The sequence below is a fragment of the Corapipo altera genome, unplaced genomic scaffold (assembly GCF_003945725.1).
Source record: "Corapipo altera isolate COAL_440 unplaced genomic scaffold, ASM394572v1 201, whole genome shotgun sequence".
Taxonomy (NCBI): domain Eukaryota; kingdom Metazoa; phylum Chordata; class Aves; order Passeriformes; family Pipridae; genus Corapipo; species Corapipo altera.
Window position 1 is genome coordinate 2,310,749 of NW_020884940.1, and position 14,263 is coordinate 2,325,011.

At 50.1% G+C, this 14,263-nt stretch overlaps 1 protein-coding gene across 1 annotated transcript in view; it reads left to right on the forward strand.

Annotated features, from left to right (window-relative positions):
• Positions 1-1,166: 1,166 nt before the first annotated feature.
• MAN1C1 (mannosidase alpha class 1C member 1) overlaps positions 1,167-14,263 on the forward strand; it is a 63,150-nt gene continuing 50,053 nt past the window's right edge. Inside the window, 2 exon segments of the mRNA XM_027661443.1 lie at positions 1,167-1,808; positions 1,810-2,112. Of these exon segments, the coding sequence (XP_027517244.1) occupies positions 1,545-1,808; positions 1,810-2,112 (567 nt within the window). The 5' untranslated portion in view covers positions 1,167-1,544.

A 14,263-nucleotide genomic window follows, 5' to 3' on the forward strand; every position in this document is an offset into this window, starting at 1 on the left:
AGCGGCGGGCGGTGCTGCCGTGAGGGGGCACCGGGCGGCGACAGCGGCCCCGCGGGTCCCCTCCGAGGTGAAAAGCAGAGGCATCCAAGTAGCTCAGTGCAGTTAGGCACTCCCCTCCCGCGTGCCTGGGTGGGCAGGGAGAGCGCAGCTGTCCCCCGGGGAGCCCAGCTTTTTCCCTTTCCTAACTGAGCGCTGGCAGCAGCGAGAGAGGGGCTCTCGCTGTTTGGGATGAGCGGGCAGGACTGAGAAGATTTTTTGCTCACTGTAGGAGCCGGAGAGGCTTGGATTTGTCAGAGGGGTGAGTAAAACAGGGCTGGGGGTAGGAAAGCGTCCGCCAAGCGGGGCTGGCGGCGTGTTTTGGGGGGGCAGCGCTGTCCCTGCCCGTAGGAGAAGGGGTGTTTTGGGGGCTTGTAGGGTAGGGTTTTAAGCCGTGTCCTGCTTGCTTTCAGGGTCTGAAAGTTGAGCGCTGTCTCTCCCATAAGGAGGGGATTGGTGTGGGGGTGTGGATAACTCTAACAGCCAAGCAGAGATTTGGGGGAAAGAGGGAATTTGCCGGCATCTATTTTAGCAAAACCAAAACCCGTAGATTTTTAATTTTTAATTTATTTTTTTTATTATTTTTTTTGCCTTAAGAAGCTCAGCCCGAGCCGAGCTTTCCGCATGGCTGGTTTGCAGCCCCATCGTCCCCCAGCCCTGCGCGGGTGAAGGCAGCCCCTGGCAGCCTGGAGAGGAGCGGAGCAGCTTCGTCCCTGTCTGTCCGTGCTGTGTCCCAGGGCACTCTGCCCCTTCCAGGGCATCCTGCCTCTCCCGGGCTGTCCCAGGGCATCCTGCGCCTTCCAGGGCATCCTGCCTCTCCCGGGCTTCTCGCTCCCCGTCAGGGAAGAGCAGGAGGAGCTTCTCGCTGCCCCTCTTGCCCCCCGGGCTTCCCCACCAGCCGAGCCCGGCAGCCCGGAGCTGGAAAGGGAGATGGTGCAGAGCAGGAGCTGCTCGCGGACTGGAGAGTTGATGGCAAGTCCGGAGAGAGGGAAAGCGAACTAGTGCAGCTGGAGGGCGGGGGACGGGCAAGGGACAAAAGCCTTGTATCGCCGGCTGCCTCCTTCGCTGGTGTTGAATGACCGCGCTCTTGTCTCTCTCCCCCCCCCCCCCCCCCCCCCCCCCCCTCCTCCCGCACCCACCCACCGCCTGGCCACGCCCGCTCTCTCCCCCCCGGCTCCGCCGCCTGAGCCAGCCCCACACCGCAGCCGTCCGTCCGCCTGTCCGTCCGTCCGTCCATCCGGCGCGGAGCCTGCCCGGGGAGCGCCGCCGGGAGCAGCCCAGCCCAGCCCGGCTCCGGCGGGATGCGCTCGCCGCCGCCTTCATGCCGGCAGGGGGGACGCTGAGCCGCCGCTCCGCCCGGCCCGGAGCCACCCACGTGCGGTCCCCGGTGAAGGCGGCCGGTGGTGCGGGCGGGCACCGCTGAGCCTTTGGCCGCAGGAGCCCGCGGCGCTCCCCGGGGCGGCGGCGGCGGCGGCGGGTCCCGCCCGGCGGCCGCGATCCGGTGCCCCATGGTGGTGCTGCGGAAGCTGCCGGGCATGCCGGGCTGGCCGGCGGCGCTGGGGCTGCGGCTGCCGCAGAAGTTCCTGTTCCTGCTCTTCCTCTCGGGCCTGCTCACGCTCTGCTTCGGGGCCCTCTTCCTCCTGCCCGATTCCTCCCGCTTCAAGCGCCTCTTCCTACCCCGCCGGGCCACCGCCTCCGCCTCCTCTTCATCCTCCGCCTCCTCGTCCTCCGCCTCCTCCTCCTCCACCCGCGACACCGACCTGCCCCGCAGCCCCCCCCCCCCCCGCCGAGCCCCGCCACGCCAGCCCCGCCGCCCCCCGCCGCCTGCGGGAGAAGCTCCGCACCGCCGCCCGCATGGCCGGCCCGCCCGCCCGCACCGCGCCCGGCGCCCGGCAGCAGGTGCAGGGCGGCGAGGGGCGACCCGAGCCCGCCACCGGCGCGACCCCCGCCCGGGAGACGCGGGCTCCGTTCCGCTTCGACTACGAGCGGTTCCGCCGGAGCCTCCGGCACCCGGTGAGGGGCGGGCGGCCCGGAGAGGACCCCGAGACCCGCGCCCGCAGGATGAAGATCAAAGAGGTGAGGAGCGCCCGCGCCGCTCTCAGTCAGCACTCACTGCTGGGCACCCCCTCTATCAGCCCTCACTGCTGAGTACCCCCTCAGTCAGCTCTCTCTGCTGTGTCCCCCTCTGTCAGCACTCACTGCTGTGTCCCCCTCTATCAGCACTCACTGCTGTGTCCCCTTCTATCAGCACTCACTGCTGGGTACTCCCTCAGTCAGCACTCACTGCTGGGTACCCCTGAGTAAACCCTCATCCTCCTCTCACATCATGTCCCCCCTCAGTCAGCCCTCACCTCCCCTCAACAGCTGAGTCCCCCCTCACTCAGCCCTTGTGGCCGTATTCCCCCTCAGTCAGTTGTTGCCTCCCCTCATGTCCCCCCTTAGTCATCCCTCACCTCCCTTCATGGCCATGTTCCTGCACAGCCCTCACAGCTGTGTCCCCCAGAGTCAGCCTTCATCCTCCTCTCACATCGTGCCCCCCTCTCAGTCAGCCCTTGCCCCCCTCACAGCCATGTACCCTCAGTCAGGCCTCCTGTCTGTGTCCTCCCTCAGTCAGCCCTCACCTGCCCTCACAACCTCTTCCTCCCCTCATTGCCTCCACTCTCCTCACCCTCCCTCACCTCCCCAGCCTCACCCTCATTTCCCACACAACCCTCCCGTCCCCCTTTCTCCTTCCTTTTCCCAAGGAAGGTGGCAGGAGCTGGGGTTGTCCCTTTCCCAGGGGGTGTTCCTGTCAGCAGGCGCACACACCTCCGCTCACAGGAGAGGAAATGTCAAGGCAGCCTGATGGGGTGTGACTGGAAATTAAAGAGCTGAAATTAAGCAAAGGGAAATTTAAATTTCAGCTTGGTTATTATTAGGGGGAAAAAAAAAACTTGCTTGGCGGGAGGTGGCTGGTTGTGCAAGAGGCTCCATCCCCAGGGGGGACGGTGTGAATCTCTGCAGAAATGGGGACAAAACTTGTGCTGGTCCATGGGGATGGGATGGGATGTGCCCTCACAGAGCTGGGGGAGGAGCAGGAGGGTCTGTCCCTGTGAATCCTTGTGGAACTGGCACGGGAATCGTTACCCACTAACAGGGAGCCGAGGGCTGCCCTCGCTGTGACCCCGCCGAGCCAGGATAACCTCGCTGAGGGGGTTGCAGGGGTGTGAGGGTGAGGGGAGAATTTGTCCCCGTGCCCGCAGCTCGTGCATAAAAGCCTGGCAGCCTCACAAACATCGCAGACGGGCTGTGACCCAGTTAACCAGGAGCAATAGGCTCTGTGTAGTATTCGATTGTGTTTGTCGTATCCTTTTGCTATGATGAATAACCAACTTGGAGGGAATTTTGCTCCAGAAAGAGGTGCCAATAAGTAAAAAGCACAGATTTAATTAAGCAGAGTGTAAATTTCCCGAGTTTGTGCTCTCGCAGAGGTGCAGCCATTCAGCAAAGATGCTGCCCCAGGTTGAAGAGAGGAGAAAGTCAAAGAGTAACACACCGGGGGCTTTCATCCGCTCCAACCTGCATTTTAAAAACAGTTTTTTAAAGTTCTCATCCCGGTATCTTTGTCAGTCACTAAAACAAAGGCTGCACGGCTGGTGAAATTCCAACTTCTGTGCCAGGCAACCAGACACAACACACCCAGGGGTGCTGGGTTTCTTTATGATCCCAGTCGGGATTGAGCCATCCTTTCCTGCTGCATCTCAGCTCCGGGGCATTTGGAATATGTCGCATGTGCTGGGAGTTGGGGAGCGTGTGCTTGAATACACTGCAGAATCCCACTGCCAAGGTATTCCAGGGAGCACCACATACCTGGGAATAATCCAGCTTCTGCTCCGGGCAAACAAGTCAAACTGAAAATCGAATTTAGTAGAGTGAGTGGTGTTCATTCAGTCCTTTATTTGTAGTTAATTATTTTTTAAATATAGGATTATTTCAAGTTGTATGGATTCAGCCCCATCTGTTTCTAACAGCCATAATCACTGCTGGGTAGCAGAGTTAGAGTTTTCAAGGATGAGAATCCATAAATATTAGTTTTATGCTGACAGCTAATTACTCTTCAAACAGAGCCCTTATTCCTTAAAAGTGCCTACACTCTGTTTATTCAGAGAGAGAGAGAGAAATAAATATGGTGCTGAGATATGAGACTGACTGTGCAAAACAAGGGAGGGTGGTGCAGCCTGGGAAGGAGATAAGGTGTATCTTTTTTTTTTGTGAATCAAAAAGACATGAAGAAAACAAATCAGGAAGGTTGGAAGACAAATGCTGTATAAAAAGAAACAGATGGGGAAAAAAAGAATTGCAAGGCAGAAGTAAGTGATGATACAGCCTTTGGATTAGCAAATATTCCTCATGTGATCTGAGATGCTGGCAGGGCAGGTATTGGGTTTGCTGGCTGGTTTAAAGTGTATGCAGTAGCTGCAAGTAGCTTTTCTCTCCTTCCTCCAGAGCTTTAACTCCTGCAATTTGCTAAAATGTGTTCCAAACTATCCTTGTACTAAAAGCTTTGTTGTTTTCTTTGCTTCCCCTTAGGCCATTCTTACAGGTCAGCACCTCTATAACAGAGAGGATGGATGTGGATGGAATTTGTTGATTTTTTTTTTTTTCCCATCTGCCAGAGTTTAGATGAAAGCCAGGAGGAAAAAACAGTGCATTATCAAAGATGCCCAGAGCTGATGCCCAGCCTAGAGATTTGGAACTTTCTGTTTTCCATAGGACCCCTTCAGTCTGAGCAGGAATCCAAGCTTGTATCCGCTCTTTCCCACCAGCCTCTAAGCTGCTGGATGCTTCAGCTGGGGAAGAGGGTGTGTCATGACTTTCTTGGCTGGTATGTGTGGAAAGTGCTAATGCAGCCCTGCCAGACTTTCCCTGTTTAAAAGATAGAGTGTGAAACCCACAGCTGTGGTGTCTCCCACTTTACTGCTGTTTGGGAAAGCCCTTTGGAGTGTGAGGGGCACCGGAGCTGTTTGCAGATCGAGGAGTCAGGCTGGGGGGGTGTATTTGCCTCACTCACTCATGTGCTTTCAGTGCTGTGTTTCCTCAGAGTGCAGAAAGGAAAAGAGGTGGATTAGCAAGTTGAAATGACACCCAGAAAAGCCTGTTAGAAGAAGTGAGTGCTGCAGGGAGCTGAGCTGACATGTGCATGCAGGTATCTGCTTTGCACTGGTGGGTAACAGAGTGGCAGACAGCTTGGGTTCTGCTTACCTTTAAAGACAAGTCCAGGGTCAATAAATGGTTGTTTTCTTGAGAAGAAAAGAGAGCACCTCTCTTGTACAGGCTGTTTACTGCAGAAAGGTCGTTGGTCACCTGGAGGATTGTCTGGGATATACTGCTGTGTGTTCCTGTGGGCAGCTGAGTACTGTGGGCACTCTGACCTTTCCAAGAGAGCTGCAGAAAACCAAATAACAGCCTCCCCTGTGCTGCAGGTTGGGAAGTTTGAAAGGGATTATTCATCTCTTAAACTGACCTCTGGAAGAGGTATTAGTTCTGTAATTGATCAGTCAGGCATGGCTTCAGGGAATAGCTGATTTTTTACATGTGCCAAATACTAATCACTGATGCTCACGAAAGAAGGGAGGTGGTTGTAGCTGGAGAGCGACTGCAGAAATGCCATGGTGGGATTCCATATCTATTTGCTCTAAACAATTTCCAGATCAGGTTGGCTCAGTGAAAAGTCAAAATTATTTCCCCTCCAACTGCTGGTGTTGCAAACTCAGCCTCAGATCTGGGGAAATCAGACCGTGTGGTTTCTGCCTTTTGCATCATAACCAGTAATAAAGATTTCTCTGTTGGAGCTGAACTGACAGTTTTGCTGCTGATGGATGAACCAAACAGACTGTTTCTTGCTGTACTCCTGCTGCGATGGCTTCACGGGCCTCATAGGTAGGGAAGCAGTGGGGAGAGAAAAGAGCATTTCTTTATTTTTTATACCAACCCTACTAATGCCATCCAGTGCTCAAGGACAACCACTGTAACCAGCCAGACCAGAAAGTTCATCGGTGAAATACTTGAGTTCAGTCACGGGACGTGAGAAAAACGTGAAGAGACAAAAGAGATTTACTAGGTTTTCTTTTGGGTTTTTTTGGGTACAAAAGGCAAATTTCTATGCTTGGTGTGTGAGAATACCTCATACCTTAACCTGACAGTGTCCTTTGTCCCTTTCAAATAAGGGAATATGTCAAATTCAGGCAGGTGTTTAGTCCTGTGCTGGGATTGTACCCTTGGGTTTGACACATGCATTAATTTCCTTTGGTTTAGTAATACTGAAGCCTATTTATTTTACATTGCAGTTCTCTTCATCTTGGCTTTTCTTCCACTTGCCTCACCTTGCTGTCCTCTGTCCTCTTTTAAGACAGCTCTAAAGATGTATTTGCTTTCAAAACTCACACCCCGGGGGGAAGGAGGCCATCAGAGTCCGTGTACACAGTTACCCTGCATCACTCTGCAGATTTAACAGGTAGATCAGTCTTTTAAACACAAATACCTTGACAGCTTATCACTAAAAGATAATTAGCAAGAAGCAGGAGTGTTATCAGGAGCTCAGCTTTTGTGGGAAGTTCCTTGGTGTTGGTTGCTGAGTTGCCTTTGTGTGGTTTTGACAGAAAAAGAGTGCTCGTTTTTGGGGCAGAGCTGGGGAAGCGCTGCTTGTTCTCCCGAATTTGTGCCGCAGCCCTGACCCCTGCTGGGAGAAGTGTCTGCTCTGATGCTCGTTCCCTCTCGCACACCTTTGGGGAGGCGAGGTGTGGGCGTGGGTGTTCTCAGCGGGAGCTCACAGGGGTTGTGATCACCAGTTCACTGAAAGCAGGGCTCAGAACAGTTCCCGGTTTGAGTTAGAGTTGCCCTGTTGGTACAGCGCTGTGAACCACATCACTGATGGTCTCTGACCATCTCCTTTCCAGCAATAAAAGGGTCTCAGACCTCTCCCTTTCCCTGCTCTGTGCAGCTTCTGTTCTTCCACTTGGAGAAAATACCTTTTCTTTGTGTAATCTGGGGCTGAGCAGCACGACAAGCAAATAATGTGATCCATCAGTGGCTTTGGTGCGTGAGTAGCACCACGCACAGTTCCAGGTGGAAATGCACCTCCTTGTGCACATCTTCCTCCCTGAGACACCTGGAAAGTGTCTAATCCTTTGTACCGGCCAAATATAAAACCAGTGGCTTCCAACAGACTTGCTTTGGGTGCTGGGGGTAAAAAAAAAAAGAGTTCTCAGTGAAATATTTACTATAATGGAGTGGGATAATGATCTCAAGCCAGCCAGATATACTGTGATCAGATCGTAATTCTTTCTCTGGGGTAAAAATACCTTTCCAAGAGAGAATTTCTCTGCAGTTTGAAGCACTGGCTGGCTCCAGGCTTGCTGGAATTTTCCTTTGCTCCATGCTCCTTCTCTTGCATTTATTTACTGAACCTGTGAAACGGGTACTGTAGTGTAAATCCCACAAATGGTGCATACAGTGGATTTTTTGCTTCAGTAGCCTTGGGTGGATTCATGCAAACACAATTTAGAGCTGACCTAGAGCCTCTTTCAGCTGTAGGGTGTACAGTTAATTGACTAAAAATGTATTTGTTCTGTTGATAGAATGCATGAGTACAGAAAATGCCTCACATGCTGTGATCTGTGCTGCTGTGCTGTTTGCCTCTGATGCCAATGATACCTCAGTGCTCGCTATTACCGATCTCTGTCGAGCTGAGGGTGTTTTGGAATTTGGGAGTACTGTGCAATTTGAAGTCATTTGTTCTTATCTCCCAAATCTAGCACTGAAAGCACTTGTTCCACAACAACTAAATTTGATGCTAGACTGGTTTATAAACTGCCACTTAAAGGCAGTGCCCTGTTCACAAGGGCGGAATTGTTGGTTTTTGGACCTCTCTGGGCGGATGATGAGTGACTACAAGTGCTGGGCATGGTGAAATGAGTTTCCAGGATGCAGAAGGGCCTACAGCTTCCTGAATCACTTCAGTAGAAACACTTATTTCCCTGAAAATCCTCAGGTAGAAAGACAAGGGATTTAGGGCAGGAAGGATGGAGCCTGGCCTGTAACCTCCCTGTTTTACCATCAGTCTGTGGGGCTGTGTGTGTGTCCAGTTCTTCAAATATTTACTAAAAAGCAGTCACCTGGGTTAAGATCCCATCTTTCCAGCCAAAATTTTTATAGACTCTTGATTAACTTTTTAATCAATGATTAAATCTGCCACTTAATGGGAGAAAGATTTTTGTGCTAAGTGTTCTTTCCTTTGGCTCTGTATGCAGGGCTCTACCAGAGGAGGTTAATCAATCATGTTTGGTTTACTCTCTGATTCTGTTACTGTTTAGGTTGTTTATCATTTTGATGGTTTTGAATATGTTTTCCAGTATTGAGAACAATTCAGGTTTTAGATGGGAGGCTGAGAGGGGGAAAGGGGAATGTATCTTTAGTATTAAATGACAGACTGATCTGAACATAAAACTGACATGAAGCTGTCAAAAGGAGAAGGCAGAAGGAATATTCACTCCATTGGTAGGAAGAGGAGGTCTTATGCTTGGAGCATTCTGATTCTTAAACTAAGGAAAGAGACTACATTTACATTCCCCAGAAAAGTGCTTCTCACTGGATGCTGTGAATGGATTTGGCATGAAGAGCACACACTCCCATGATTGCTGTCTTTACTGCGTGTCCCCTTGGCACTTCAGTTCATCATATGACACAACATTTTGGAAGGGCTCCAGAGGAGCTGTCATGGGCAGTGATGTCCCTGATCCGTGCATAATGTGAGTGCATTGTGCATGATGGACCCAAACCACTGTAGGAGAGAGAGCACAGTGGGAACGCTGAAGGACTGGATAATAAACATCCTCTGTTTATGGGACAGGGATGTTACTCATTTGTACCCTGACTGGAGGAGCAGAGCACCTACTGTTAATGAGATCAGGACACTCGGTTCTGTGTTCTGTTCCTGATGGCAGATTCCTTGTGGCACCATGTGGTTCCACTGGGCACCTCTGTGAAATGGGCACGGGTTTTTTAATCCCTAATCCAGCAAGCTAATGTGGAGCAAAACTGCTTCCTCTCGGGCCCTTCAGCGTTCCCTGGGAGGACTCTGGAGCGTAAGTAATGGCAAGAGGTTGCACTAAACTGAAGTGACTTTAGTGCTTCCCTTCTGCATCTACTTATCTTGACAGCAGGGATGCAGAGTCCCTCGTGTGCGTGTCTGCTGCGTGCTGGAATCAAAGGAGAGATCTCCCCGGTGTTCGAAAAGGGGAAGTGTGTTCATAAAATTTCTTCCCTTAGCAGGAAAGGTGATGGATTCTGGTTCTCTAGGAATGGGAGCCCCGTGTGCTGAAACCCCCGTGCATCCTTAGATCCATCATGGGGGTTTGGGACTTTCCCCATCCTTGTGTTTGTGATCCTGTGTCACCCATCCCTGCCCGGTGGTGTCCGTTGCTCTTCCCAGTGTCCCTCCTTGGCCGTGGGAGCCAGAGGCACCGATCCACATCCAGCTACCTGTTCCTCAGCGGGCTCTGGGCGACCAGAGCAGGAGCCTCTTGTACCCCCCTTTAGTGGCACACACTCTGTGGGTCTCCCCACCACTTTGTTGGCATTTTGCACTGAACTTTAGTTGGTCTGTGACCTCTCCCCTCTGTCAAACCCATCTGGAGTTTTCCAGCTCGAGAGTTTCTGGGGAGGACGGGCAGACGACAGCGGAGCAGAAAACGGTTCTTGGTTTTATTTGAGCTAATTGTTCTGATGGTTGTGATTGAGTGGCAGCCAGGAGCTCATTAGTTCTAATCTGGCCTCCGACACTTGCCTTACGTGGCCCTAGAGCTGTTGTTAGATTTCTCTCTCTTAGTTTATTAGTGGGTAAAATGATATTCTGCTGCAAAGAATAATAAATGCGAGAGATGTAGAAATTCTGCAGCATCTCGTGCCAGCAGCTCTAGCACAGATGATGATATAGAGTGAAGCTGTATCTTCAGTGCATCCTGGAGAGTGTCTCTTCTCTTCAGAGGAAGTGACAGAACTCCCACTGATTTATGGAGCAGGATGGCTCTGAAGACTGTCTGTACTGAGAATTGGAGCCGTGTTAGTAACGTCCGAGCAACCATGTTTAAAGCAGGGTTCTTGCTCTAATTGTGTTAACATGATTTCCCTGGGCAGTGAAGAAAGTGCATAACCGTGTACTTTGCAAAGTAACAAAGGATAATTATAATGTAATCGTATTTCATCCATCCTGAAACCCTCCTGCTGTCTGGGTTAGCCAGCCCAGCTCACAAGTGAAATACTTCCAGTGGAAATGGGATGTTTCTGCCTCTTCTTCCATCTGAGCCTCGTTTTTCTCTGGAGTTTTCTGGGAAGGACACGTATTTATGTTGGAGTTCAGCGTTGTGCTGAACCCAAACAAATCCTTGGCTGATTTCTGGTGCTGTTTTGGCTTTCCTGAAGTCCTTCCTCCAGCACCAAGACCGTGTTGGGATTCCTCAGTCCTGAACCAGCACAGTTGTGTTCGATTATCTTATCTATCAGACATTTGTTCTGAGTGTTGGTGAGCCCTCAACAACCAGAACATTGTCACTGCTGGCTGTGGATCTGCCCACTCTTGTCGGTGGCTGCACAGTAGTATAACTCAAAAGGTTGGTTTCTGAAAGGCAGCCATGGCTGCAGTAGGATAAAGCAGTCTTCTCACTTGGTTCTTTCATTTCTGGATTTCAAAGACTTAAACAAAATTTGGAGTTGAATATTAGGGCGGAATTTGGTAAGTGGAACAGAGTGGAACCTTGTTCCTTAGGTCTTGAAAGGCAGCACGGCCAGAGCAGTACAGTGGGTGCCTCTTCTACGCTGACAGGAACATGGAGTCTGTGACCTGGGAGGTGCCTTGTCTCTAATTCTGATGAATCTTTATGGCTCTTTTCTTTAGTTTATTAGCCAGATCCCTTAACTTGCCATTTCTTGCTTTATTCTTTCAGCAGTTCATTAGTCACTGTCGTATGATGCCTGTGTAGTGCAGTGCTGGAGTGATGCCAGGGCCAAGCCTTGATCCCTCTCGGGATGGGAGGTCAAACTAAATGAAAACGAGTCCCCTCCATCCTGCCAGCTGAATTCTGACATTGTTCTAACATCCACTCCTCCAACTTCATTTTTATTAAAGATCTGGTGTTTGCAACCTGATTTGTATGATTTATTGTGGGCTGTGGGACTCATGGAAGAGTTTATCAGCCCCTGGTTAATAAATTTGCTACCGTGGTCCAGAAATTTCTTGTAACGCTTTTGTAAGGTGACAGCTCTGACATGAGGCTCTAGGAAGGCTGTGAGTGAGTTTCTGGTGTCTGTTATTAGCTATTACCTTTGATAAATTATTGGACTAATCTCAGTGGACTACTTAATGCTTGAGAATTGCTCTGTTCCTCTCGTCAGAAGTTCAAATCACAAGTAACTCTGGGAAGGGGAGAGGACAGCAGTGCTCCAATCTGTCCCTCTGAGCAAGGACTACAAAGACAGATGGGGAGCAGGTGAACCAGCAAGAAATCATTAAACTAAACTCATCCTCCCAGATCTCTCCTGTTAAGCCATCCAAGTGTGAGATAAAGCACGAGGTGTGCTGGCAGTTCTCAGCTTCCCTCTTTCTCCTGTTCCAGCATTTGGACTGAAATGAGGACGGTTTCCAAACAGATGTTCCTTCTGCTCCCTAAGTCGGTTCTCACAGCGTGGAACAGGAGTGATGCAGGGTAACTCTTGGCCTGTATTTACATTTTTTTTTTCTTTCTTTCTCCCCTTCCTTCAGTTATCCCATCTGCTTCTGCCTGCGTTTCGGGCCCTTGAGCCATCCATGTGTCAAAAGCAATTCCCTCTTTGTGGGTGCTGGGAGGGAAGAGGCAGCTCAGCTGAAATGGGAAGAGTGAGACAAGTGCACTGAGCTCTGAGTGAACCCAGGACAGTGCTAAGGTTTCCTTCTGATGTGGAAGGACTCCTTTTGTATCTTACAGCGTGAGTCCTGCTCAGAGCTGGGATTTCCTTTTCCAGATTTAAGGGCCTGTTCAGGTTGTTGTCAGCCAGGGCTGCACCTCGAGCTGTGGTGTGAATCAGTCCTGTTTATCCACCTGGCTCCTGCTCTGACTTAGCAGCTCTGTGTCACTCGTGTTCCAAAGCCTCTTGCTGTATCCCAGGTCAAGAAATCTCTTCCCCAAAAGAGGATTTGGTGACTTTGAGGCTGGTCTTCACTTTTTATATCTGAAAATGCTCTTTTCTTTAGTTTATTACCCGGATCCCTTAACTTACCATTTCTTGCTTTATTCTTTCAGCAGTTCATTAGTCACTGTCGTATGATGCCTGTGTAGTGCAGTGCTGGAGTGATGCCAGGGCCAAGCCTTGATCCCTCTCGGGATCAAGCCCTTCTTGGGCTGAACTAGAGCTCTCTGGGTGTCCAGCTTGGACTGCTGAATGTGGAGCCTCACACAGAACCCCAGCCTGGTGCATCATGATTTCCATAACCGTGTACCACAGTGACTGTCAGGATGCCTCTGCTCTGGGTGAGGAAGGCTTTATTTACTCACCTCAGGTTGGCTCCGTGGCAGATTTACACACAGAGACTCTGGTCTCTGTTTAGTCTTTCACTTCCATACCCACAGAGGATTCCTACCATGGTGCCACATCCAAGGCTCAGAAGCACAAAGCCTGGTATCTTCTCTTGTTTTGTTTCTTTTCAGTATTGATCTGTTCGACATCTGTCCCCACAGACAGGCCTAATAGGTTCTAGAGACTTTTTTCCCCTGTTCTTATTATCCTTGAAAAAGTGAAGCAAAATGTTTCCACAGTCTTTTTTTTCTGTTCTTCCATCTCCTTGCAGTCTGCCCATTTTGGGTTACTTATGGCTACAGCTCCTTTTAGAGCATCCCCTTGGGCTGCAGCTCTCCAGAAATGAGAATCTTGTGCAGATGGTATCTGTAGGGAAAGAGAAAATTACTTACCTTGTCATAATGCAGGTCTGTAAAAACAGTCTTGCTTAGTGCTTGTGTTTCCATCCACCTTCCCATTTAGCATGGGGATGTTGTGGTGAGGAGCTGATGGATTCCTGGCCTGGGTGTTTAACTGCTGTCCATCACTCCCCTGGAATGCTGGTCACTTTGCTGTAGTCTGTGTGTAATTAGGGATTTACAAAGACCGTGTGCTGTACATGCTTGAAGGGACTTAGCTGAAATGTAAGAGCCCTCAAGGCAGCCTATGGGTATGTGACAGTGCCCAAAATCTTGAGAGCTCAGGGAATTTCCTACGTGATTTGTGCTGCAGGCGCAAAACTCAGGAGGGGACTTGGAGGTGACATTTGAAGGAGCACAATTACTTGGTAAGTAGTTTTTCCCCACTTTCTTTCCTCAAAGCTTGCTGGAGTGAAATAGTAGTTACTAGCAAAAGCCAGACTGTCCAACCTGGAGTTAAAAGGACTTGAAAAATCTAAATGACAGTGTCACTGTGGCTTTGTGGGTCTGCCTGCTGTCCTGTGTTCCTGCACCCCCCACAGTAGCTGAGGAGTTGTCATGTGTTTGACAGACACCTCCTAATGCACAATTTTGTTAGCAAAAGTCATCTTGGGAAGTGAACCAATACATTGGATTGTAAATGAGTCGTGATATTTTAGCAGTGTCAGGGAAAATATCTGTTTGATGTGCCTCCATGTGTGTTTGGGTATGGGGTACCTTCTCACTACCAAAGTGCAGCATATCCCATAATTCCTGTAACTAGGAGCGTGGAAAAGTATAGCACAGTGTGATGTAGTTGGGTATCTTTTAATATTTTTAAGTATCTGCTATTATCATGTAGCATTCCAATATTTTACAAAAAGGGATTGATTCCTAGTCTTCCGTTTTTCACATTCTGGTACCTTCCAACACATTCTGGTACCTTCTGCTTTGAAAGCAGTACTTAAGTGCTACAGATATATCCTCACAGCTGCAATTTCCATTTACAAAATCTGGTTTGGGTGGGAAATCTGGCTGCAGGGAAGCCATAAACCAGGGTTAAGTTCAAATTCTGCACAGTATATACATTTAAAAAAAACCCCCACAATGTTTTATAAGCACCTTAAATGTCTTCCCTGATTTCCTCATGTTGCTCAAAGAGCTACTTCTGCCTTCATTCTGTGGTAATAACGAGGGGAGATCATAACTATTGCTGTGGTTTTAAGCTCATCTCTGTTGCAGTGTCACCTCTTCAATTTCTAATC